General features: G+C 36.6%; 1 protein-coding gene across 1 annotated transcript in view; it reads right to left on the bottom strand.

The window, feature by feature from the left end:
* MIPOL1 (mirror-image polydactyly 1) overlaps positions 1-27,555 on the bottom strand; it is a 158,052-nt gene extending 130,497 nt beyond the window's left edge. Inside the window, exons 1-5 of the mRNA XM_009869167.1 lie at positions 27,551-27,555; positions 26,238-26,317; positions 9,495-9,681; positions 6,598-6,733; positions 5,538-5,643 (exon numbers count right to left, since the gene is read on the bottom strand). Of these exons, the coding sequence (XP_009867469.1) occupies positions 5,538-5,643; positions 6,598-6,733; positions 9,495-9,681; positions 26,238-26,317; positions 27,551-27,555 (514 nt within the window). The remainder of the gene's footprint in view (positions 1-5,537; positions 5,644-6,597; positions 6,734-9,494; positions 9,682-26,237; positions 26,318-27,550) is intronic.
* Between the last annotated feature and the right edge of the window lie 193 nt (positions 27,556-27,748).

Here is a 27,748-nt window from a genome sequence, read left to right as displayed (position 1 = left end):
GTTAATGGCAAACTACCACGAGCTCCAGGACTGACTGACTTAAAAATAGTGCTGAAATACTCTGTTACGAAACAACTTAAAGTTCCTAGCTGTTTTTTTTTTTTTTCTGAAAGCTACCATTCATTTACTTTCAGTTATGACCTATAACTGGAAAATAAAAGCAAAATAGTGATAAGATCATAGGAAGACTACTTAAGAGTTTTCACTGGTCTATACCAGGAATTATAGACTACAAGTCATTTACACCCAAATGTGACTTTATAGATAAAGCAATCTGAACAAACACTGATAGAACACAGTGACTTCTTTATTGCTTTGTGTTTGTTGTATTTAGTGCACAGCATTCATCTCTTCCTACACTTCCAATGCTATAAACAGAGCGTTCTTAATAAAAGGCTAAAGTTGCCTAGTGGCAGCTCTGCATATGGTTTTCTTTGTGTACTCAGATCCCAATTCAATTAAAAAAAAATAAAGTGGGAAAGAATAGGAGAGAGTATTATACACAGACCTCAAGGCAGTTCTTGTGAAAGCCAATCCCTGTACAATACTTAAGCCTCTGCTTCTAACACACTACACACAGCTGACTTCAAAATTCACACCACAATGCTGTTAAACTTTTCTTCAGTGAATAATTACTGATGCCTGAATATTTACTTTAGATGGAAAAATATAAATGTTGCAATAAAGTTTGCAAGTTATAATTTGACAGGTTAAAGAAACAAAAATTTAATACCTCAGGAAGCAGATTATTTGCAGACCTTTCTATTTCTGAATAAATCTCAATTCTTTACGCTCACCTAGCATCAGAGCGGGGAAGACAGAAGAGCCAGACTAATCATAAATATATGCAGAAGATACTGGCTTGCTTTTGACATACATGCTCCATGCTCCACTATTAAATAGCTTTGTAATTTACATTTTAACCTATGCCAGCTCACTCTGTATTGTACTTCAAATGCTGTGTGCAACTTTTTGACAATCAGCAATTCTGACAACCTGAAGGTAAAATCGCACTGTTTCAAATTAAGCTCTTAAAAATAAAGCCAAGATGTTCTCAGTCACAATACTCCCACCTTGGTTTTTTTCTTCCTGACTTTTAGATGGATTGTCCCTTATCACATACAGAGGATTCAAATCCTACAGCTATTTTCAAATTCTGTTAGTTACCAGCAAATATTTTGAAAAAATATTCACGAAATAGTCTTGCATAATGAAATATTAATAGGACAAAACCCGAAAGAACAATACACACAAATGAATTACATGCAGAAAACTGAGTTAGGAAGTATATGCGTTACCTGTAAAAATCTGTAAAATATCATTTGTATTTAAGTTTATAAACACAAGGGTTGGGAACTATTGAGTTCTTTTGGCTAAAGCCCAATATTGGCCTTATTTCAGTTTAATTGGAAGAGGATCTTGAATTCATCTTCTCCATGAGATATCAGGAACCTGGATTTCTGTTTGTACCAAAGGTTAATAAGAAATGTGTCTGCAAAAGTCAAACAGCATTAAATACCAAAAACTGATTATTATTCTGCAGGAGTTGTTCTGTCATTCATAATCTCTTCATGCTCCAACCTTCCACAGCTAATCTTTAATGGATGACATGCAAGAAAGAAAAATAACATCTAAAGAGGGACTCTAAAGTGAGCTTTGAAGAAATGAAAAATACTTTTCTTCTATGATGGAAGTTATTGCCACCCAAACTTTATTACTGGCAAGATTACTTAATTCCTCTTACTTTATGGGATATTAAATCAAATCGATTAGTCACTTGGATATTTGTTTTCATTTTCCGTATTAAAATTATTCCATATGCATTCAGTGATTATTTTTCAAGTTAATTTAAGAAACTTCAAATAATGCTCATGAACATTTCCATACCATATTCGAGAATTCCAAAGTACCACGAATGTTAATGCTCAACATTTTTGTAAAAATAGACCTGAAAAAAGGGACGTCATTGTAGGTATATTGCCATAGTTTCCAAGAGACTGAAAGCTATGTAACACACGCAACAGTATTAAAAGTACTGCTTTCCACATCGTATTTCCTATCATTACTCTGGTCTTTCAGAGAGCATTTGCAGAATGCTAATGAATTTTTCAGGTGTTAACAGTGGCGTGCAACATCTAACAGACCTAGCAGGGCTGGACTCAACCCACTTCCTGTTGAGTTGACTCTGATTTTAAGTACTACATTGTGGTAACATTACTAGTAGGCAAAAAACCTCCCACAGAACAGCCCTTACTACAGAAAGATTTAAGGAGAAACACTGAATTGTTCTTATCTCATATAACATATAGCACTGTGATAGCAAGGATTGCTGAGGCTCTGATGCCAACTATGGTGTATCTTGTAGCAGTAACAGTGGGAAGTAAGACCAGGGCTTTGATATTTTTTTCCTGCCTAGAGACCTAGAGAGGCTACACCACTGTGCTCTACAATTCTTACTTACATTCAACCAGCTTTTTTCTCTACAGGTTCCTATATATCCCCTGGATAATTATTCTTCTGTTAGGAAACGACTTATTATGTCCATCCAAAGTGAGATCTCTTCTTTCTGCTAATTCTTTTGAAGACATACTCTTCTGCAATGCCTCCATCCTTATCTTCCAGTCTGTCCTCAGAAGATGTGTGCTCCTTCCCCCTTTCTCCTCCTCCCACTGAGTGCACCCATTCCCTTCCCTGTTTAACACATGGAAGCCCTGCAGTTCCACATTTCAAATTTGTCTGTTCTTCATATCCAGTTCACACGTGGTGTTTCCTTTTTCCCTTACATTATCCTAGTCTCAGTTCTTCTGACATGCTCTTCCCTTTATTTTCCCATCGTTGCCTTCACCTTTGTTGTTCTCTTAAAGATGGGGAGCGAAACTAACGGTACCTTCTGACATTGGCTTATAATGCGAGGAAATCCAACAGAAGCACAATAAAGAAACAGCGGGAGCCTGTGGCAACTATGACCACCAGAAGCAATAATTCCTAATGCTTAAAAGCCCGCAACTGAAACTGCGAATTCCCTTATTTTTCTTAGCCTTAACTACCTGATTAAGATATGAGGACTCAAGGAACTTCTAAAATCCATTTTCCAGGCTATTAACATTTAAAAATAAATACTTTCTGAAAATGAGATACCACAATCAACCATTACAATATCAAGCTTTCTCTTCCATCATGTGTATCTTCTGCCTTAACTTTGCTTCTTATTCTCTCACAAAACATTTCACAGATTTTCACTTTTACTCTTCAATTTCTTCCTCTGAACAAAGCAAAACTCAAGAATTGATAAGCCTTGGGTTATTTTTTTCTGAAGTAGCTTCATTTTAAAACAGCATTTGTCTTTTCCGTAGGACTTGTTTAGGTAAAACTCATCAATTAGAGGGTTACATTTTAAAACAAAATTGTAATATTCCTTAAAGTAGATCACATTTTAATGGTGTACCCTTTTCGATGTTTTTTACAATATAATTTTGTGGAATAATTTTCTTACTATAAAGCCAGTGCTAAGTAATAATAAAAATGCCAACACCCGTAGTTACAAGCTTCACTCTACCATGTGTTATACACGGCAGTAATCAAACATTAACTAGCAACATGAAATCACAGCAGCATGTGATATGTCCTTTTCCTCAAAGGACTTAGCATAAGGTGGAAAAGTTTTTCCTTAAATACACTGGGTCTTATTAAGTTTTGCTTGTCCATTAGAATCCTCTCCAAGGCTTTTATGAGACCTCAACAAATTCAGCTCAGTTCACCTCATTCAAAACACTTATCCAAACTTGGTAACATTCTCAGAGCTCTAAGATAGGAACCAAAAATATGTGAAATATTAAAGACGCTTCCTTTTGGCAAACAGCTTAAGTAGTAAGGAGTCTGTTGTCTTTTCTACATTTAAAGGATTTTATATTTCCTGAACTCAGATGAAAAAAGGGTATTTTCTTAAAGGTCATCCTTATTGCACATTGTAGCTCTCATTAAAATTTGTCTTATTTTTCCTTTTAAAATGGAATAACTATGTTAATTATTATATCCATATTCATGTCATACTGTTTCAAAGAGAATTTTATGCTTAGAACATAATTAGAAACTTTAAATGGTAGTGTAGGTAAAAACAGTTTAAGAACAAGTATCTCAACTGTATCCACAAAAATGAAACTAAATGCAGCTTTTGACACACATTTCTTTCCAGGTTTTAATGAGCAATAAAAACTTACATCAAAGAGAATGTTTCTTTATTATAGGTACAGAGGTAAAACACTGTGCAAATATCCAGGAACAAACACAAAACTTGGGATTCAACCCAAAAACTCGCACTAGCTTTCAGCTGCTGGATCTAACTATGACACACAGTGCAGACTCTTTTCTTCTGAATATAAAAGCAGTTTATGTAAAATGAAATAAAAATATATTTATCCTTGTATTTGAATTGTTTCCTAATATGTAAAATAGATTTGCCTTTCTCTTCCTTCACCACAGAAAATCTAGGAACTCTCTCTTCTATGACATTAGAGCATACTGCATTCTCAGGAGTTTGACATTAAGCGGAAAGTCAGTTATCTGACTGGAGACTTTATTTTCTGCTCCATTTTCTTGAAGACAGTCACTTCTCCCTTCAGTACCGATATCTAGGGGACTGGTATTAGTACTATTAGTATTATATGAAGTGTGTGTGGTCTACGAGGACACAATTTTACCTAGCTTATGCTTTATTTATGAACAAATAGTACAATCAATTTATAAAAGCACTCATATTAATTTCTTTGAAACACACAGAGAAAAAGCTCAGAGTACTTTTTCATCCACTGGGCACGTTGTTCACAGTAACTTTTCAAAAATAAAAATACTCGGCTTCATTGCTTTAAAAATTTCTGAAATCATAGAACACAAGCTGTCTCCATTCTTGTATGTCTACCCAACAAACAATTAACAATAAATATAAGCAAACACTTTCATTGTCAACTATAAACTTAAAAATCTTTCATTTGGGAAATCTGCATGAACTTAATTCACTGTAGACATACCATTGTCAGACAAAAATTCATTATAACTACCAAAAAGAACAGATCTTTCAAGAAAAGGGCAGGTCTCTAGTTCAGGTGAGTGTGTGACTCTCTCCATACATGGGGAGGGGATAGTATTGCTCTGCAGGAGCTAAAACAATAAGTGGTATTTGAACTGCTGGTTGAAAGGTAGAGGCACTGGTAATCATTATTTCCCCTTGTTTGTTCAGGACCTTCCAACAAAACAAACAACCTTTTTGTGATTGGATTGACATGGTGTTAACAATGCATTTAATGCCCAAATCAGTATGAATACAGGTAAAGCTCCTGCTAATACCAGTACCAGGATGTTAAAGCCACCTATTTTCTAAGCAACTCTAAACAGCCACATATTAAAAAAAAAAAAAAAAAAAAAAAAAGTCAAATCTTCCCTCCTTTAGCAAATAAAGCTAACATTCACTAGGCCACGTCATATAGCAACCACGGGTACTGTATGAGCCATACAGCCATCTGGTAAATGCTTGTCTACTGTACCTGCAATCTTTTCCGCAATCTTAGCTTCTGTAGCTCTCTCTTGCAGTTCTAAGTCCAGTTTTATTGTCTTCAACTCCTTGTCCTTTTCAGACAGCTTATCTTGAAGCTGAATTGAACAAATGGATAGTAAGATTCTTATCTGTCTGAAACAATCAGCCAGCTCTTTTAACCACAACGAAATTTTAAATAATAGTTTCTTGCCTCCGACATACAAATGCTAAGCAATACAACAGTGTAATGAATTTTTTTGAAATTATTTATTTATTTAAAGGACAAATGCTAAAAATATCTTTATCATCTGCCCTATCTTGCTTTGTGAGACAAGCAGCAATACGTATGCCATCCTTTTTACTTGAGATGCTCTTCTTAGGTACCGCCAGCTGTGGTCCTTTCTCGCTAAAGAAGTTCAGAATTACACGGAATACAATGCTGGTGGTATCTGCATGAGTAGTCTCTTTCCTGCCAACAGGACTGACATCACAGCCTGAAGACACTGTGTGGGAAAGCATAATTTTTCATATGCATTCTGAGACAGAAACCCAGTACACTTTCACATGTTGAGATCCCTTTCTTTTAACTGGGAATTCACTAAACCTGTTCTTGGACAGATATCTGAGCTTGCCAATGAATACTCAATGACACTTCATGGAAAGGCTAAAGGCTTTTCTGTTGTTTAGGTGCATGTAACTGCTACTAATAGCAGAAGACATGCAGTGTGCGAGTAGGCATCAGGGCACATTAATTATTTGGACCATGTGTACAGAAGCACAAGCTCCAGATTCTATTCACAAAATCTTGGCCTTGTTTTTAGCCATCATTGGATTTCATCCATGTAAGAACTTATGTCATTGATTAGAAAGGCAGAAGGGTAGGATGGAAGATTTTTTTAATTCCAGAAAAGCAATTATTAAGCAGATATTAATAATCCCAAATTACAAGAAAGCTATTTATTGGTGCAACAAAATAAATAACAAAACTAAACTAGGAACAATTTTAAATGTATGTTTTGTAACAAAACCATAAAAGAGCAAATCCTGTGATCTGAATATCTCAGTTGTACCTTTTTATTTCTGGCCCTCAGAGTGTCCAATTCTTTTAAAAGGAATGCTGTTTCTGTTTTTCCACCTAAATCTGCAGCATCCTTCCATGAGGATATAAATTCAGGGAGTATCCTGTTAGCCTTTCTTTCTACGGTGCTGTGTTTAGGAAGGGAAAAAAATTGCAAGGTTAGTTCCCCTCCCGAAATAAAAGACATAGAAATAAATTATCAAAACTTGTTAACCATTATAAATGTATTAAATAGCCAGTAAAAGGAGTTTCCTCCTATCACTTCTTAAATCTGTAATTGCTAAAAAAAATTGTAAATCTCAAATAGTAAATAAATACACTACACTGTTAAGGCATAAACCAGATGAATACAAATTGACCGTGAGGCAGAAAATGTTTAAGGAAAGTAACTATTAAAAATCTATGCTTAACATGAAGCAACAAAGTAATGAAACATTTGGTGATCAAACTGATGTTGCAGTTTAAAAGAAACCAAATTATTTGTTAGGATGGGCAATTTCACATGAAGCAAAATGAGAATATCCAGAAGACAAGATCTAGAATTTCATCTTGGAGAAATCTCTAAAATGATGGTGTTATTCTAAATCACAGAATGTCAGGGGTTGGAAGGGACCTCAAAAGACCATCTAGTCCAGCCACCCTGCCAGAGCAGGATCACCTACAGTAGGTCACATCTTATAACTGTTGGAATGCCATACAGTACACCACTCACAGAATTCCAAGATAACTAATTTAACCATAGACAGGCAAAAATAAGACAAGATTCAATTGGCCAAAAAATTCTGTCTTAAGGTTAGACTTTTATAAAACAACTTGGTTATCTGTTGATACTCACCCATTGGTGAGTACTCAGCTGGCAGTAAAATCAGTAGATGAACAGATTAGAAGGGGGAATTAGCAAATATCTTTAACATTTGCTTCCCTTAAGCATCTTCTGTTTATAGGCTTCATAGACAATAAGTTGTAAGAAGTCACCAGAGAACAGCTATACTTTCTGAACTCCTATTTTCCTACTTCTACTGTAGAGTTTACTTTCATGATGTGTAATTCACATCCTACAGAGGAAAGCAAAGCTATCAGTTGCTTCAGAAAGTCATTCTTTTAGGTAGACAGTTTGTACTCAGCCACCCTCTTCTTCAGCTGCTTCTATTGGACTTATTTTCTCTATGTTTCTTTGAGAAGGAAGTTAAGATCTGTGCTCTGCAGGCAAACTATGGCCAACCTAAAGCTCACTAAAAATAGACAGCAAGGAGATTCACATTAAAAAAAGTACTTCGTGTATCACACTGTATATGGGGTGGAAGAGTGCTTAAACTGCTTGTCCAGACTTTCAAGATCCTTCAAAGCCTATTTCACGTTTGCTCTGTCTAGCATATTTCATTTAGTATTGTTTCAAAGTGAAACATGCCTCTGGATACTATTGCCCAGACATTTCGAACCTCAAGCTTTTATTGTGCATCTTCCATACTGAGGAGATGCTTCTCATGCTCAAGTCTGAATGTCAACATTTTTCAATCCCTCAGATACTTTCTTCTTCACATCTAACAGAAAACTTGACAAGATACACTGATGGTACACTAAGACCATCATCTATAATGCAAATCAACACTGACTCAACACTTCCTGGGTCATTCTATATCAAGATATTCCTCATTTTATATTGTAATTGCAATCTATTTGAGGAAGGACAGATTTGTGCAGTTAATACAGTATCCACCAAAATAAGCGTTTGTCCTATAGCTTTAGGATCCTACATGAAATATGCTTGCAGATGGGATAGTTCAACATGCTGACGGCTGTGGGATGTTAATCTTGGTGTTCAAGACCAGTCTGATTGCCAGTGCAAGTGGCAGTGGTGAAGGGCAGAAGCAACAGTCTTTGGCTGACTGTGCTGCTTAAGCACTCAGAATTTTATTTGTCTTTTAGCGCAGGATTCATTGCCCTAACATCTTATCACAGGTCCTAACGCAAAAAAAAAAAAGAAATCAACAGGAAAGATGGAAATGTACTATGGACTGGTTCTGACTCAATGGGTCACCACTAGATCATACTAAAGATAACATAATCAGGTGCAGAAATCCACCAAACAGGTGAAAAATTGGAGTGTATGTTTCAGAAGTACATCATAGGGCTTTGCAGCCTTAATACCAATTTCAAAAGCAAATCTGTCGCACTCAATTAAGACTGGGGCTTCAGAACACACAAGTCACTCAAAACTGGTAGCGCGTTCCCCAGTCAGCTGGCTATGCCTTCATGTCTGATGACACATATAGCATGACTGCATATGTTTGAGACTGCAGTACAAGCCCATTGCTAAGCATGGAAATTAATGACAATAAACAATCAAAAAATGATAGAATAAAAATCTTCAGAGTTTGTATTGCACTATTCAACCATGTTTGTCCTCCAGATTTCTGTCACAGACTTCCTACAAGGTAATACAACTCCTCATCTTCACTCTTTCAACTTCATCCTGCTTTATACCTGCTTCCTAGCTGCTTCATTCCTGCTTCCTACTCACTCACACTTAGGGTACGCTGTGCTTGTTGTGTAAAGTCACAGATATTACTACACTTTCAGATCATGTTTTCTAATTCTGTTCAGTAAGTATTCAAAAAACTTTCCGGATATAGCACAATCTTTGAGATACAAACAGTGCGTCACATAAGCCATTACCACGATTGTATGTTCTAACAGTGCCAGAGAAGACAAAGGTGAAATGCTGCATTCCATGAGGAAAGAAGGGCAGACATGGTAAGTCTAAGTAAAAAGCTGATTTACTGACTCCCAGTTGTGAAATAAACACAAATCTTTATCCAAAAATCCATATGTTTATCTGTCCATAATCTGAATCTACAAAAATCTATATATAGGGATGTTTGCTTTTACCTTGATTCTTCAGGACTGGAATTAAAATCTTTTGCAGCTCCTCCTCTTTGAGTGGTTACTGGCCAATCTGAAAGTTTCAGTGCTTCAGCTTCTGTCTGGATGAAAATTTCTGGGTTTTTTTGAGAATTCTGATGAAACTGAAACTCAACACAAAAGTCTTCTGTCTTCTGTTCCGGGATGTGTGTTTCTAATCGGAAATAAACACATTTTTTCATTTGGAGGAAGAAACACGAACTTGAGATTTCTCTTTTGAAAACAGCTTGCTATATGCCTGCTTGTAGCAGAAAGAAGAAAATACTCTAGTTTCAGATTCACAGCTTCCTCATCCCTCTGAGAAACAAGAGCTGTATTACCTAGAGCATGCCTGTAGGAGTTACAACTTATTTACTGCATTTTTTTCCCATGGAAACCTGAAAAATTCATTACCAGTTCCCAATCACTCCTCCCCTACTTGAAATAACCCCAGGAAATTATCTATCTATCTTTTGTAAAAATCAGCTCTACCCTAATGAGACATGATGAATTTCTGCTGTGCACAGGGAAATTTCCAGGTTGTGAACAAGACTCTTACTTATATTAAGGTCTTTTTCAAATCCATTTTGGCTACCAAAGGACTATCAGCAAGTTGTAATTAGTAACAATGAATTTAAAGCTCCATTATTTGCTCCTGGAGAGTAGAAGGTACAGGCTCATACAATTAAATAACTTGAAGAATGGAACACACAAATTGTGCTGAAGGGAAAAATTATCTGATTAAACCGTTGAGCATGATAGTTCTCTCAAGCTTGGCTACTAGATATTTTTAGGACGTATTTCTGATATCAAGGTATTTAAATGAAAGAGAGATATACATACCATGAATGTTCTTTCATAAAGTAAGAACAAGAAAGTTTTAATTATAGACTATATTAAAAAACAAAGAGGAAGAACACTAAAAAAATATGCAAATGGAAAAATTGCATATATTCTTCATTCTTTCATTTTGATTAGTAGAGGACAAACACTGGAGCTTTTGCTTATTTAATAAAGTTAGTGTTTCCAAACATTTTGGATAAATTATACAGTGTTCAGTCTTTGATCCAACTTATTACCTCCTCCTCAATAATAAGAAACTGTCTATACAGCTGCAATCATCTACAAATAGCCCAAAAATACACGTCAATCAGTATCACAGTGTCATGCTATATGTAAGACAGATATCAAATCAAAAATACTGAAGGCTGTCTCTAAAACAGGTCACAATAGATTACTCTTTTCCTTGAAGAAGGAGAGACATGGTCAATGGCACAGGAAACACCCTGAGGGCACAGCCTTGTGGACTGGCTGGAGTCAGTTTAACAAGTTCCTATACAAAGCTATGAGTTACTACCTTGAGGAAAGTTATACCCACTGTTCATTTGTGTTCTCCTCATCTACTTCAGCACAAATCCACTTGAATCCACTCTGACCATTCCTCTAAACTATAACCACTGATTTTGTACTAGAGGAACAACAGCCAACAGCGTACCAGAATGTTTGGTTCTGAGCAGCAGTAAACTCGTGTGGACTATAACTCAATAAAACATTTGTTAACAAGTATAACTTAATGACACTTCCAGTACTGTGATTGAAATGTGTTCCTCAGGTAATTTCACAGCTAATGCAGAAATTGAGCACAGCCCACAGTCCCTGCATTCGTTGAGGAAACATATGCTGCTGTTCACTGGCTAGAAATACTGCAAGTTTCTGAGCAGATATTTCCTTGTAAATGCTATATTTTAAAACTGGATTCAACCTCTTGCTCCGCCTTACAGTAAGTAGCAAGGAGCTCTAAAGAAATAGGCAAAAAAGAAACTCAGGTTGTACCGTCTGAGAACCTAATCCAGCAAGGGAGTGGCGATAGGTAAGGGAAAAATTTGCAATCCTCTCCAGTTAGTACTGTCTGAAAACTAACCTAGCCTGCATTTCAATACTTGCAAAGCTTTTTATATAGAGAGGAAGACAATTGGTTGAGATGTGTTTCCCATCTGATTTATAAAGAACTGCCTATCAAATATCATCCTGCTCACTTCTCCCGTTTCAGATCCAGTGATCTGTATGTATGTAGTTGCAAATTATGCTGTCACACACTTGAAGGGGAAGCGTAGTGCTTCACTTGCTGTAAGAACTTTCCCTCCCCTTCTTCTCTAGGTCATCACCATTTTCTATATGTCATATCAATTTGAAGTGCCTCAGATGAAGCATGTTGCATTCTGTGGAGGAAAACAAGTACAACATATCTTTTGCAATAACCAGTGACTGTATTGCCATGAACTTTTTTTCCTTGTTTAGCATTACTGCACTCTCCTTTGGCACATACTATATAAAAGTTGGAGAAGAAAAACCTCACTCCAGAATGCTAAAAAGATTAGATTACACTAGCAACCACAGTTACACCAGGACTAATCAAAAAAAGGAATTCTATTCCTTTAACATGAAAGTAAACAACTGAGTAAGTTTTTCTTCTTTTCACAGTTGCTGTTCTTCAAATTTGCTGCTTCTAGTGCTAGGACTTCAAAAAGAGTTCATAGAGTTGTTGGAGTTGGAAGGGACTACTGGAAACGATCCAGTCCAGTCACCCTGCTCAAGCAGGGTCACCTAGAGCAGGTTACCCAGGACTATGACCAGATGGCTTCTGAATAACTCTGCAAGCAGAGACTTGAAAAATCTCTCTAGGCAGTCTATGCCAATGTCTGATCACCCACATAGTAAAAAAAAGTTTCCTCGTATTTGATGTTCTAGTTTGTGCTCCCTGACTCTTGTCCTGTCAATGGATACTACCAAAAAGAGTCTGGCTGCTTCTTCATTCCCTTCCATCAGGTATTTTTTACATTCATAAGATCTACTCCCTGATCCTTCACTTCTCAAAGCTCAGTTTCAGCCTCTGCCCATACATAAGGTGCCCCAGTTCCTTTGTGGAATCTTTGCTGGACTTGGTCCAGTAAGTCCATCTCCTTCTTGTACAAGGAAGTTCAGATATGACCTCACCAGTGTTGAGCACAGAGGACGGATCACCTTCCTCGATCTGCTGGCAATGCTCTTCCTAACGCAGCCTGGGATGCTGTTTGGCCGTCCTTGCCATAATGGTGCATTGCTGGATTAGGCTCAACTTGCTGTCTGATCCCTCTCTGTGGACCTGCTTTCTAGCCAGTTGGTGGCCAGCATATACAACTAGATGGGATTATTCCAGGCCAGGTGCAAGACTCCACATTTCCCCTTGCTGCATTTCATGAAGTTCCTCTCTGCCCAATTCTCCAGCCTGTCACTGTTCCTCTGAATGGCAGCATAACCTCTCTTGTATCAACTACTCCTCACAGCTCTGTATCACCAGCAAACTTGCTGATATACTCTGCTCCATCATCCAGATCATTAATGAAGACATTGAACAGGATTGGATCCATTTTTGACTCTGAGAGTACATCACTAGCGACCTGCCTCCGACTGGACTTCATGCAATTGATTACCACATATTTAGCCAGTTTTCAAATGATTTCACCTGTTTAACCCATACTTCGCTTCTCTGTTAGGATGTTATGGGACACAGAGTCCAAAGCCTTATCAATATCAGGGAAAACAGTACCTCGCTTGACCCGTGCTGTATTTGCTGCTTGTCAGGATAGACAATTTTTGAGCTTCAATGAGATATTCCATGAATATCAACCAGCTCTCTTGCATCCCTCTGCTCTCCAGTCTATTCCTGTGAAGTCCACAGCTGAGGTCCTGCTCACTCCTCTCGAGATTCTGAACTCCATCACCTCATGGTAACTGCAGCCAAGGCTACCTTCTAATTTTGACATCCACAACCAGTTCTTCCTTATTTGTAAGTATCAGCTCCAGCAGAGCACCTCTCCTAGTTGGCACCTCAATCATTTGCGTCAGAAAGTTGTCATCAGCAGACTCTAGAAATCTCTTAGATTGCTCGTGCTCTGCTATTGTCTTTTCAGCAGATTATCAACATCATTGTAATCTGCCACAAGGACCAGGATCCGTGAAAATGAGACTACTTCCATTCACCTGAAGAAGGCCTCACTTACTTCACCCCATCCTCCTCCATGACTGGCAGAATCAAGGATAACATCACCTCAGTCCCCACACCCTTGACCATTACCCCCAGAGCCATGAAGTCACACATAACACTTCTTAGCTCACCCTGACAGTATCACTGATGCCTACATGGAAGCACAGCAGAGGGTAACAAAAGGTCAGATGAGCCTCAGCAGCCTCACTATAACATATTTGATATGAGCTCCCAACAAGCACCAAAGCTCTCTAGATAACAAGTCCAGTTAGTAGACAGATTTATATATTTTTTTTTAAGAGTGAAGTAAACATGTCTGCATGATGAGGTAAAACATCTGCATTAGTAGCTGAACTTCAGGTTAGATCCTTAGGCCACATCAAGATATGGATTTTTATGCCTTCAACTAAGTTGCAGAAGTTGGAAAAAAACAGAATTTAGAATGGGACTAGACCTATGTTGGCATTTATTAACGCTAATGCTGCTTCTTTAAGCAACTTACATTTACAACACACCTTTTCATCCAGATTCAATTCCCTCAAGCACAAGGGTAAGACTAAGCTGCATCACAGCAAGCCTGTAACTGGCATTCCCGGAAACGTTAGGCAAAACAGAGGATCTGTTTTTGTCCCTACTGGCTTTGTAAGAGAGAAGATGATAGCAGCCTCTTCCACTTACAACTGGAAGCACTCTGCTCAAGGGCAGTAAGGTTAGAGGTTTTTACTTGTTTAATAAAGCTGTAATGCATTTTTATTTTGGTCAATGTGCTAAATTTGTGAGTAGAATCCTTTGGGGAAGATACTTTGAACACTGTCAGATCAAGGGGCATAGCAATTCCTTGATGCAAAACAGAGGATCTGTTTTTCTCCCTACTGGCTTTGTAAGAGAGAAGATGATAGCAGCCTCCTCCACTTACAACTGGAAGCACTCTGCTCAAGGGCAGTAAGGTTAGAGGTTTTTACTTGTTTAATAAAGCATAGCAGTTCCTTGATTTTTAAAACCACTTTATTCTCCATGTAGCCCATGACCCCCACCCTAAGTAAGTTAGGCCTTGGTACGTAGTAGCTTGCCTTGCTGTTAAACTAAGAGGCAATATTAATGAATGCACATCAGTGCTTTTCCTCGTGCCTCCTGCAAATTGTATTGTGCACTAATTATCAATGCTGCAGAGACACACTGGGGAGTAAGTAGCATTTGCAATAATCAGGCTGCACAAGGAACATCAGAGAAAGGGTAAAACAGCCTTGCAAGCTTTGGGAAAAATGATGTAGTTTTCATTAAGTGGTATCACCACCACTGATTCTGGTTCTCGAGTGTACTAAACAACTTATTTTCCATGTAAAGTAGAACAAGTTCAGTAGCCCAGATTAATATTTCACTATAGGGAGAAGCTGAACAGCTGATCTTCTGTATGTATTTATCTTGAATGAATAGCTTGTTCACATTGAGGGAAAGAAAAGCAAATGTTAGGAAGAAGGAATATAAAGACACTAGAATTAAAGCTGGGAATTGATTGTGAGGGACATAAGGGGAAGATAATGCTGTCATGTCTTGAAATAGTAAAGACAGAACAGAACTCAAAGTTCTTAAGGTGTGAGTGGTTAAAAAGTCAAGTAAAAATATTGAACCTAACACATTTTGCAGGCAGTCGCTATTCCTCATAGTTTCTTCTTAGAAGTGGGGAACTAGCACCAAGATCAGGGAAAGCACATCATTAGAGAATCCTGTTCTGACATTGAGCACATGGAAAGAAGTGCACAGGAGGTGCAGATTAACCTAGAAGGCTAGGGAGGCAGTCAGTAGCCTCCCCTGTTATACCACTCAGCATACTCAACAGGCAGTGAAAGCTGGGTGGGCACCTTCTTGCTCCTCGCCGTTTCTAGTCTTTCAGCACTCCGCTAGCCAAATTGCACTAATCAGCTCAGAGGTTATTACCATAAAGGAAAGCGAACAAAAACAACGCAACATGCCAGCAGCATCGCAAAATACACTGTTGGCTACACATCTGCCTGCAGATGAGTATGGGGGTATTAGAAACACTTGGTACTCCAAACCAGATTCAAGTGTAATAGTACTTACCACCTGCTACCTATAGCTTCCTAGTGCTTAAGCTGGCCTGTAGCACAGACAAAGCGTGTTCTCATCTGCCTGCAAAAGAATGCATGAACAAACCCCTAGAGGGATGGCAGTAAGATGCTAAATAGGAAAAACAGCAAAAGCAGGAAGGAAGAGAATGAGCCATATACACTCTGGGAGCATGAGTAAAGCTGACTGCAAACTCAGTAGCTTACTCTTCCTACATGACACTGTCAGATTAAGTAAAAAATTAATAATAAAAAGTCCTACAGGACAAAACATTGGGCTACACTTGAGGAGCTAACTACAACCTCAATTACTAAAAGCCCCCAAAGTTCGGTGACTGACAAATCGTAACTTACTGTTAATCATGTATTTTTTCTTCTCAATCTAAACAACACAGCTTCAGTTTTTATGGTGCTTTTTTGGTGTTTGTACAATACCAAAAACTTTGAAGTCCAAACACTAAGAAGGAATATTCATTATCCAACAAAAATTCCAAAGCAAAGAGCCACCCTGCCCCTATACCAAACTTATTCCCACTGGAATAAAAGGATAAACTTGCTACAGTTTAAAAATACTTGCTCTTGACCCTACCTGCAAACCACAAATCTACCTCAACTTGCTTCAATAACCATCAAGCATGTAAGAGCATTACTTCAGAACTTGTCTTTTTGTTTTCACTTGACTAATTTCTATTCTTCACTACTGACTTCAAATTATCTAGATTTTTTTTGTATGTTAATAATATTACACACATTTCTGAAAAGATAATTTTTGGACATGTGTATGACAACACATACACGTGAACCTCTAAGTGTTCTAACAAACTGTTAGGACAACAGAGTTGTTGCATTAGTAAAAAAGCAATTTTAATAACCTCATGTGAAAAATGGATTGTTGTCTTTAGTTCATAACACCTAATGCCACTAGACTTGAATTCTTATGTACATAAAATATATAGAAATTAAATATTTTAACTCAGTGGAAAACTTGAACCTGATAAGTACTAACTTCTCAAGCCATGCAAATGAAATTAGTGCTATGGTCCTATGTTCCTTCAGGAGCTGAAAATGATGAGTCAGCCTTTGTGTCAAAGACAAACATTCATTCACCCAGCTGTATAACTACTGGAATTTCTACCAAACAGAATGACTGCGAAAGACTCAGATTGCTCAACAGTTCACCCCTTACTCAATGATTAAAAGGCATACATCCTAGAATTGAGTGGGAAACCAAAATTAAAGGATGTTATAGGCATAAACACACAAAGAAAGAAAACGCAGCTAGTGGAAAAAAATCTGATCCTGTTGCCTGGTATAAGTGGAAAGAAAAGTTGTTTTAAGACTTATGCATTTTCAGAATGCCTATTATTTAATTTTTCATTCATATTTGAGTTGGCACAGATGCAACAGACATGATTTACATGCATATCTCAAAGGGTGTTTATTAATTTTGACTTTTTCCTCACTATCTGAAAACAAGTTTTCAGAGTTAATCCCAAGAAGAGATGCTATACTTCAAGAAGAAAGCAATCCCTGTTTCTGGAATACAATTACAAAAACTCAGTACTAAAAATATAAGGTCAATATATATTTTCTTGTTTGCTTGTTTTGGTGAAACAGTGCACCTTTACTAATCTTTAGTCTTACTACAGATTTACTTATGCTAGCAATTATTTAGGCCCCTTCAACACTCTATAGTATATTAAGAACCAATAATCTGCAATTCTCAGCAAATGGTTATTCCTTCATGATACACTTTTTGTAACGTTTACAGAAAACCAGGCAAACTTTAAGATGTTTATTCAGTAGGACTAAGATCTCACTAAATCACTTTGTAGCAGAACGGCAGGCACAGGAACCTGATAATAAGCAAAGACTGAGCTCAGAGTAGTTTTGTAATACAAAGCTAATTCCTTTTATTTCTCAGTGCTCTGCCCAGCCAAAATACCACACGTAACCAGCCAAGCCCTTGGCAGCAACGAAGAGGAAATGACCATGTAGATGCATTGTATGATTAGTGCCCCAAAGATACGTAGCTATGAGCCCTACAGAGAGCACCATGGGTCAGCTCAGAAGAATGAGGACTATCAACTTACTTTAAACTAACTCGTACTCAGAAAGGTCCTGGATTTTACCCTAGGATAGGATATCTGCTCTTATTTTTAAGAAACAAATAACAAAGGTTCACTGAAATAAGCCCTGAAAATATTTTCTGGAAATTCTCACAGATATTTTAGAAGACAGGCACAAGCACCAAGACTGAGGCACACAGCAGTGAAGTAACTGGATGGAGGTCAGTGTGCAAGCCATGGCAGAACTAGAACTGCAGAAATCCAAAGCGCTGTATCCATGCTGTATCTTGGAGCCTCTGCTACCTCACCGGCAGCCTTTGCCGCTCCTGTCTCCTCCTCAGAGACCTCAAATTCTCTCTTGTGTCTGAGAGGTTTTACCTACTCATTTCACCTGGATTTCAAGAAAAGAAATAAAATTTTTACTTATGAATCATACAGTTACATTTGCACAATCAAAAAATTAAGATGTTTCAAATAACTAAGTTGGTATCCCTCCACACTCCTCTGTTACAATAATTTTCACTCACATGACAGACTACGGTATTTCTGTATTAGAAGACAGACATGCAGTGTGTCGTGCATACAAACCTCCAGTAATTTCAATAGCAGGTGGAAGAAATGAAATAACTCCGCCTCTCCACCCCCCTTCCCCCCAGCCACTGACTATCATTCTAATACAGAGAATTTCCAAAGGACTAGAACTGTTTTAGAAGTCAGTCAGGTTAACAGAGCAACACAATTCAAATACTCAATCTCTGGCTACAATTTAGTTGTTGAAAATCATGATCAAAGAGAACAACATATGCTTCTTGGAAGTTTATTGAAAATGTTCTCTGCAAATATTATAAGAATAACCTAAGTTATATTTTGCACTAACGTCTTAGTTTGCTTTATATCGCATCACATACACACACAAAAAACAAGAGGCTTTAAAATATTTTGCCTGCTAAAATACTGAGAAAACTCAGAAGTTTAATGGTTCATTTTTTTATTCCTTAAAGGAATCTAAAGACAACAATGAAATTCATTCTGTGTTAGAAATTTAAGTGAGGGGACATCTGTTTTACTTGGAATGTTTTTTTATTCACCTGTACTTGTGTGGAACCCTGGCAACACTCTTCATAAAGAAATAAATTGAGAAGAAGATTAAGAACAGTTGGAATTATTCTGGCAGAGGTAGTGTTTTACAATTAAATGAGGATTCTGATTATTTTAGTAATGATGTTTCCTTCGCCTCTCTCTCACAAATCTTTTTGCCCTCCTACATTGCATCTAAATGGCAATTGTGTACAAACTGATGAATAATTAAAACAGAAAAACCATTCTAAGACTTAAAAATACACGGCCAAACATTATTTTGGTATTCAGTGCATTTAATCTTGATGTATTTATTAATGTGTAAATATCGAGCATTTCCTTTGGTATTCCACTTTCTGCTTGCAATTCATTAACATATTGTTATTTAAAAATATTAGTCTCTAAGAAGACACCAGATTTTTGTTGGAGTGGTCTCACACTTGAAAAAGCATTTTTATATTCCAAATGCATCAAAACAGCACAATCTCCAGGCAGATACTAAGTGGGATTCACTGAAACACAATGTCAGTTCTAATGGATGGATGATTGTGTTTGGTCTTTTGAAACTTTGAAGTATAGGTAAGTCTTGATCACACAAATTAATAAATCCTAAAGCTGGAGTTAACAATAACCATTACACCCAAATTCTGCAGCTTAGCCCAGCCAATTTTTCAAAAGGTCAGGTTGTGAACTGGAGAAGATCAGGGAGGTCCACCGCATAGCTTTGTTGCCAGGCATCTCTCGTCTGGATTGTTGCAGGCATTTATTAGTATTCGTCAGCAGACTCAACAAAGCAAACAAGAAATTCAAGCACGAATAATAAAATGAAATGCTGCTATATAACCCTTTGTCATTCAGCAAATATGGGACTTTTTAGCTACATTGTTCCTAAACCTGGGTTACTACTTTAATTTTTCTCCACAGTGCTGACTGAATGAGTATGCATGTGTGTTAAATGCAGAGCTCCCTTAACAACTGCAGGACTGCCATTTAATCTGTTGGTAGATGGACCATTTCCTGTGGGAACTCGAGCTATGATTTCCAGATCCACCAAATAAATCTCAGATTAAGATTCCAAATGAAACCTGCCTTTGGCAGATAAAAAATGTCAAGATGGATATAAACAGTAAAATTATAAATTATCTAGGTGTTGCACGATGACTTGATGTGCGTTTTTTGTTTACACTTTCCCCGATATCACAACTATACAAGGCATTCATCAAATGTCACACTTTCATAATATAGGAGGCATCATTAAAACTGTTTGGCTAAGGACCTTGAAGTGTTTAAGCAGTAGCTCAAAAGTATATTTGTGCAAAGTAGAAGAATAAATTTACATATCAGCAGCAGCTCATAAGGGATGGGTAAATATTCTGTTTATCTCTCATTGTAATTCAGGTTAGTTTAAATACAGGGTTTCAGGATATCATTACAGCCTATATGGAGTTATTACATAATTTCCAAACATAGTGTCTGCTAGAGTTTTACTAAGCATGCTGTGTTTATGTTTTCTAAACCAGCTAAAAACAAAGTAAACCTGCCCACCCCATTTTTCTTCTGCTATTGTCATACCAGACAATTGCTTTTCACGTATAACCCCTTCTATTATCTAAATCTTAATGATCCAGAACTCCCTTTTATCTAGGCAGGGTCATGTTTCCTGATGCCCATTAATTATAGTGAAAATTCTCTTATCCAAATGTACTCAACCTCCTCTACCGCAAACAAACAACTAAGGCTTTGCTGAATTAAAGTTCTAAACAAAATCCCAGAGACCTACAGCTTTAGAAAGTGAAGGAAAATATTGTAATTTTAAGTGTCCGACATAAAAGAAAGGTCACTGTGCATAAAGTGCCAGTGAGACATCTTGCCCAGACACCCTTTACTCTGAGTAAATAGCCTACAAAAGGTACAGGTGAACTCTCAGGTAACAATCTCCAATGCACTCCCTCAAGAATCTTTTCTTTTCTTTCTTAATAAATTTTCTTGTTATGTCTGTGCTCTGAACTTAAGGTTCACTCCTATTGTTATTAAAACAGAAGCAATGAAGGTTTCTAAAGAACAAAATAACAAAATTTCTCTTGCATTTGTGCTAGATCTAAAGCTCCTTCTGAAGCACCACATAAAAATTATGGTGGTAATAAGTGCCGCTCTCCCTGAAGCACATTCTGAACACATTCTGAAGTTAGCTGCACTCATACTTAAAACACTTAAGCGATTCAAAGTGCAATACTTCAAGGTGTGCATTCTCCCCATCTTTAGTGCTCGCAGTAGTTTAGACAAGGCACTACAGATTTTCAGCATAAACGATCTAACAAAATCATATCCACAATACTCCAGCAAGTCAGGCAGAGACTGGATACTCAATTACACTTCTGATGAGGAGCCTTCCTGCATTCAGTCTAGCCAGAAATGCACTGTATTTAACCATTCAAAATGTACAAGTAAAGAATAGGATGGAAAAAGGTGAGAAAAGGAGAGATGAGAATTTATACACATGAAAGGGTGATTATATCTACAGGAGAAGATTTTTAATCTCCTAAGCAATGGCACACTACTTCTTCTTTTCCACGGAAGATGTTTTCTTCCTTTTCCACACTTAACGTTGCTCAACAGTCACTAGCCACCCTTCCTATGTTCAACTCATGCAAGATCATCTTCTCAACCTCTCAGTCTCTCTGCTGCTTTGCTTTGCAAGGGGATCTCTAAGAGCAAGCACACAGCAAGTTTGATGCTGAAAGCACAGCACACCTGGAAGACACTAAATAACTGAGCTATGTGCGTGAAAAGGACTCTGACTCTCTGCATTATCACGTAGATCCTTCTGCATACACACGCAGGCAATATCCAGGTCTTCTTTCTTTTCCAGGTAAACAGCACTCCTCATTGATAAAAGAAGAAAGGAGAGGGAGAACAGGCTCATAGTATCTCCTGTTGAGGCATGTAAGAGAAGAAAGAGACTTCAATATGACAAGTACAGTTTATTCTGCCTCTACTACAGCCTTGGAAGGACAGCTTCAGATTTACTTTAGAGAGTGTTTACAGCTGCAATGGACATATTCTGGAAAAAGGGGAAGCAGCATCTTTACAGTTAGTTGCTTTTTGACTCAACTAGAGCATCAGATGAAAAAAAAAAAATCTTTACGACACTACATTACTCTCAAAGCTTTCTTTACCCATTCATCTTTGTGTGCGTGTGTACGTGTGTTAAAGTAATACAATAGTAATTCCACACTAAAAGTCCTTGCAATTGCTATCACGAAACCAAACCCACAAAAAAGTACATTAAAATCATTATACAACTAGAAAAACTTACTAGCCTACAAATGCATGGTGAGGAACAACTGTTTTGTTTCTAGTAAGTTAGCAGAGAAAGATGATTCATTTCCTTAACCTATGCATGTGACTGTACGTTGCCTCAATTACCACAAATGCCAAAGAGATGACTGATAATTAACAGAATTTATAAATGGGAATAAACAAATGCAAAAATATCTATAGGGAAGGTTTATTTTCTGATCACTATTTATTTCACAGCAAAAGAACTAAAAAAATATATCTGTAAGCATGTATTTGCTGGCACATACACGTCATGACTGTGACAATACAAGAAAAGCTACTGCCAGATTCTTACCAGTAAGCACCATTTTCTGCAAGACCAGGGCAGGCATAAACTCACACTGCAATTAAGACAATTGTCTACACGTAAGCTTATCACCTGCACATGTGTCTGAGCAGCTATATATACACACAACACATTCATTATGTTTGCATATCTGTTTTCCTCTTCTATTTTTCCTGAAGAGAGCAAGCACAGGAAACAATAGTTCAGCACCAGATAAAGCTCCTACTTTCAAATTTCCCTGCACAAGAAGATCAGTTGAGCGTAGCACTAACAACGTTAAGGTCGCGGGTTTGATTCCCATTCGGTCCCCATGTGTTGCCTGATCTAGTCGAGAGGTGGTGTCCCTGGCGGCAGGGAGGCTGGATTAAAATGATCTCTAAGGTCTCTTCCAGCTTAGGCCATTCTATGATTCTACGATTCTGCACTTCTGCTTCAAACTACATTATCACACTTCTTTAAAGCTAGAGTGTCTGCTGAACTACAGCTTCCAGACGTGCAATTTTAAAGTATTTTTACAAGCCACACAAACATTCTGTTGAAGGAAAACAAGTTACAGTGAAAGTGTCTGTATCATAACTAGGAGTTGACATAAAATTCTCATAAGTAAAACTAAGTTCATTGACCTACAGTTCAATATGTGTTTTAAGTAGTGGTTTAGAAAAACACATTTATTTCTATGCTTGAAACATATAACCATCACCTTCTAAGGAAGCAAACCACATTGTCATTAAAAATAATCAGTCTACTGCCTTGTTTTAGGAATTTCCAAACTATAATTATTCAAGGCTTTTCATTTGGGAGTCAACAGAATTATAATTTTGTTGTCAAAACAGACCGAACAGTACTTGCTATTCTAAGACTTCACCTAATTTCTGCCCTGTCCTTAAACATCAGATATGCTCAGAAATATGACCCAAACAAAAACATTACAACAGTGAAAGACTATACAACACAGAACAAGGAATAGCTGCACCCATTCAAACCCAGTACATGATATGAGTCAAATGAGACACAAATTTACCTACAGTATTTGCACACTCAACACTTTCCTATCCCGCTAACTCTTTTGGAAAATTGTAGTATCAAGTCTTGAATGTACATATAAGTAAAAAACCCACCCAATTTCAGGTTCCCTGTTGTATTTTCACAGTGTTAATGTTTGTGCACAGTTTTCGTCATGCCTGTAAATCCTGCTAAAATACCAGCTCCATCCAAGTGCAGTGTGCTTCCCCCTCCACTGCCACTGCAATGCAAAGGTTCACACTTATTTTTCAATATAAATTTATTTTTATAATGGACTACCATCCTAGGTTTTCTAGCTTGGATCCTGAATTTTTTTCATTTGGAAATTACACAGCCTCTTCATTGGCCTCCTGCCAATTCTCTTGATACATTCTCTCAAGTATTCTTAGAGATAAATGAAAGAAGTCACTATTTTCCTATCAAAAACTAGGTGCTGTGGAAATAAACAGTACATTTAAATTAGATACAAACCCAAAATAACAAGCTTTGCACATTGAATGTTCTTTAACTCTTCACTCTTCCTAAGAATACACCAGAGCAGAGACACACAAATGTCTCCAGTCCAGACATATTTTACCCCAAACAACATAGAAAGTTAAAAAGAAAATCTCAACTATCAAACACTTCAGAAATATTCATCTTCCCTTCAAAGATTTTATTTTATAACATATATTAACATGTTACTTATTATCCATATAACCACCACAAACGTACCACTTCTCTGTACCTAACATTTTTTCTCTTTTAAAAAAAATTCTCATTACTTGAGTGAACTTTCATCTAGGCAGCTTAAATTAATCTCAGATGTTCTTCCCCATTTATTTTTTCTACAAAAAATTTAATCCTCAACATTTCAGTGTGTTATAAAAAAAAAAGAATACATCATTATAGTGTTATTCCAAAGACAAGTTTTAAACTTCCAAGTTACAAGCAAGGAACAACTAGATTCAATACAGTATCAGCCTCAAAAAGGAAAGATACCATAAAATTACAAAGCAAGTGCAACACTGACTAGAACACTTCATTATAGACATTTAAACAGAAGACTAGAAGTTGCTTTGATTTAGTAGTTCAATGAGAAAGTGCACCACAATGTCTATCATGGATACATATTGAACATCACATTGCTGTAATTTATCTATTATCTTTACAATAAGAAAACATAATTTAATTGTTAATATCAAAATTAAATTTTAAGAAAAAAAATTTCCTCATTCAAACCAGTATGATGACATGAGTTTTACCCATAATTCCTCTTTTTAAACTATTCTAAGAGGAAAAGCACAAAGAATCATGTGAATTATTAATGACTGATCAAAAAAAAGCGTATCAATATTACTTCTGTCTATATAACATCTTCTATTGAATATGTAAATACATAAGTGTCAGCTTGGAAAAAATAGCTTTCTAAACAGCATAGAATATAAATTTAATGCATCAGAAAAAACAATACAGTTGAAACTCAGTAACTACTCAGTTTTTAAAGTATCTATGTGCAGAGGCAGGACACCATTTCTTGCAATTAGAAAATATTTCAGAGAATTAGGTTACGGTATTCACTTGCCTACTTTGGAAATGTTAACCTTTTGAACCATTCTTAGGGTATGCTGACCCCTAAAGGTCTAAAAATACTAAATCTGATTAAGCCATTACACATTTAAAGTACAGAGTACAATTCTCCACCAAGTTACTCAACCATGACTAGTTTTGTTCTCAGAGTGTAAGATTCAAAAACATTATCTTCACTCAGTAATAGGTCAGAATTCCATTAACTAAAAGAGGCCTATAAGCAGTATATTTTACACAACAATGTACATAGACACGTGCCTTTACATATGTAAGAACTGCATAACCTCGAAGGTTGAGTATTTCTTCTGTTTCTAAATAACAAGACTCCTCACGAGAAACTTAACAATTGTTATCTTTTGAGAAAGAATACGTAGCATAAAATTCAAACAAAAGGAAATGCACAAGGTGTTATCAGGCTCTGATATAGGAGGCATCTTGGATGTTGCCCCACCTATTCTTTTTTTTTTAAGCTACATATAGTCACTTACTGCAAAAAAATCCACCCTTTTATGATGTACTGAAGGTCTCCTTCCTGTGTCTTTCCCTTTTTTCAATCTACACATTAATAACTAGTCACAAGTCTCTTTTCGACAGTTCTCTTCTTTGAAGTCAGTCAGTCATACAATATGCTCTCAAACTCAATAACTCAGTGAAATATTTTCTTTTTTTTTTAAAAATATCTCCACTATGAAACATAGAATAATGTATCTGAGAGAAAAATTTTGGTTATCCAAATACAAAAAAAAAAAATTCAATCTTCATGGAGATAAAAACTCCATGAACCATGCAAGTTCCAAGTTAAGCAAGGCCCCCTTTAACTGCAAGGCTACCTTGTTGTTTATGCTCAGTTGAGGTCATAACAAGAAATTCATTAATATTACTAGATGGCTTAAGCAGGCACAAACACCCGAGAAAGTTACTTTAAGACAGACTTCAGATTTGTTGTTGACCCATTAGGAAAAAAAGGTTGGAAAGCAGTGCAATGTACAGGCTACAAATTTAAATAAGATTTCTCAAAATTACACAAAAACATTTTCAATAACCCAGAAAACAAAAATAAAGCTGATTTACATTCCTGTAGCTGCTCTCCTGCTACCCAAATACTTTTAAGAGGCAGTGCAAGGTTGTGTGGTTTGTGGTTTTTTTTTTTCCTTTACCTCCAAAGTCAGTCATATATCAGCAAGAACAAATACATTCCAGTCACTGCCTAGCACTGGTACAACACCTGAGGTTCCTTATTAATATCTTAAAAGTCCTTACCTTTTGACCAGTTCTCCATTTGTTCTTCTGAACTTGTTTGATCTGGCACTGAGTCCAGTTTTCGCTTGAAGATTTCAGAGCTAAAATAAAGCAATCTCTCAATAAACTTGAAACAATATAACACACTTATACTTTGCATTCATTTGACAGAAACTGGACAAACTATTTAAAAATATTTATAACAGGACAATTAGGTCTGTGTACTTTAATAGTCAGTGCAAAATTATATTTCTCAGTAAAATATTTTTTCTTCACACATCTAATTTTTATAATGGCTTGGTTCAGCTTTCTGCTGCATGCAATGCCTTAATTGAAAACTTTATTAGTTTGTCTTCTTGTTCTCGAGCCTGGACTTGGAAGCCCATGCAGCCCAAAACACACTGACTGGTCCCGCTAAAGGCAATGAGACTGCTTGCTTTGGTAATTATTACAGAAGGTGGCATGCACTTCACTTTACAACATTCTTTCTCCTGCTTTAAGTTCCCGGATAAAATGCAGGTAAAGTAGCCCATGACTCCGAAATTGAAGGTTTTTCTAAACATCTAATTAATCCATCCTAATATTTACATGCATATGGCTTCAGACCATGCAGTTAATTACACAGTTTCATATAATTGTTTCTTGAAGGTCTTCAATCTCAATACTCAAAAATAAGACCTACAGAAAAATGTTATGCTTATTCAGTTACGTTCTGAGAGTTAAAATATATCGTCTCTTACACGATGAAAAAATCAGCTATATTCTACATCTCAAGTAAATAAATTTGTAATCTTGCTAATACAGTAAGCTTAACACAAATTTTATCACTTACTCAAGCACCTCTTAAAATGTATTGTACAAAGGACAATTTTTCATCTTTAACTACACATTTGTGCTTATTTTGTATGTTTTCCTTGGTATGTTTTTCTACATTTATTAAAAAGTGACAATATGTGCCTTGAAGAGGCAACGGTTGGATCATGAAAATACCCAGAGTTATCATTGTGCTGATAAATGTAAGGGTTAAAAAAAAAAAATAATTACACATTTTAAAGTTCAAGCATACTCTACGAAGATGTGTGTTCTAACAAACAAAACAGCAGAAGAAATTCTTTTCCTTATATACCATCAAAAAAGCATGTGTTTTCATTTTTCTTTGAGATTATAAAAAAGTATAATTGTGCAAACACTTAAGATTAAACACTAACATTTATATTAAACACTGAAGAAATGAATACTTAGCTCATATTTGTTGTTAACTGTAAAAGCATACAATTAAAAAAAAAAAGTGTATGGTTTGATGTGCATAGGTCTTAACAAAAAAACAACTTCACCTCATACTGCAGAACACTGAGTTCCTTACAAGAATCCCTCAAATGAAGCTGTGTGCTTCTTTTTCAATTCTGTGTAACTGTGTTGATTTGGAGTTGGCAATCTTTTCCTAAGTTCCTCATTTACTTTTGGATTAGCTGAAAATATAGAAGGTTATTAATATCAAGAAATAGGTTTCTGTCGATGAAGCCATTTCCCTA

The sequence above is a fragment of the Apaloderma vittatum genome, unplaced genomic scaffold (assembly GCF_000703405.1).
Source record: "Apaloderma vittatum isolate BGI_N311 unplaced genomic scaffold, ASM70340v1 scaffold9465, whole genome shotgun sequence".
NCBI lineage: Eukaryota > Metazoa > Chordata > Aves > Trogoniformes > Trogonidae > Apaloderma > Apaloderma vittatum.
Note: the sequence above shows the minus strand (reverse complement) of the source record. Positions and strands in the feature narration are given on the sequence as shown.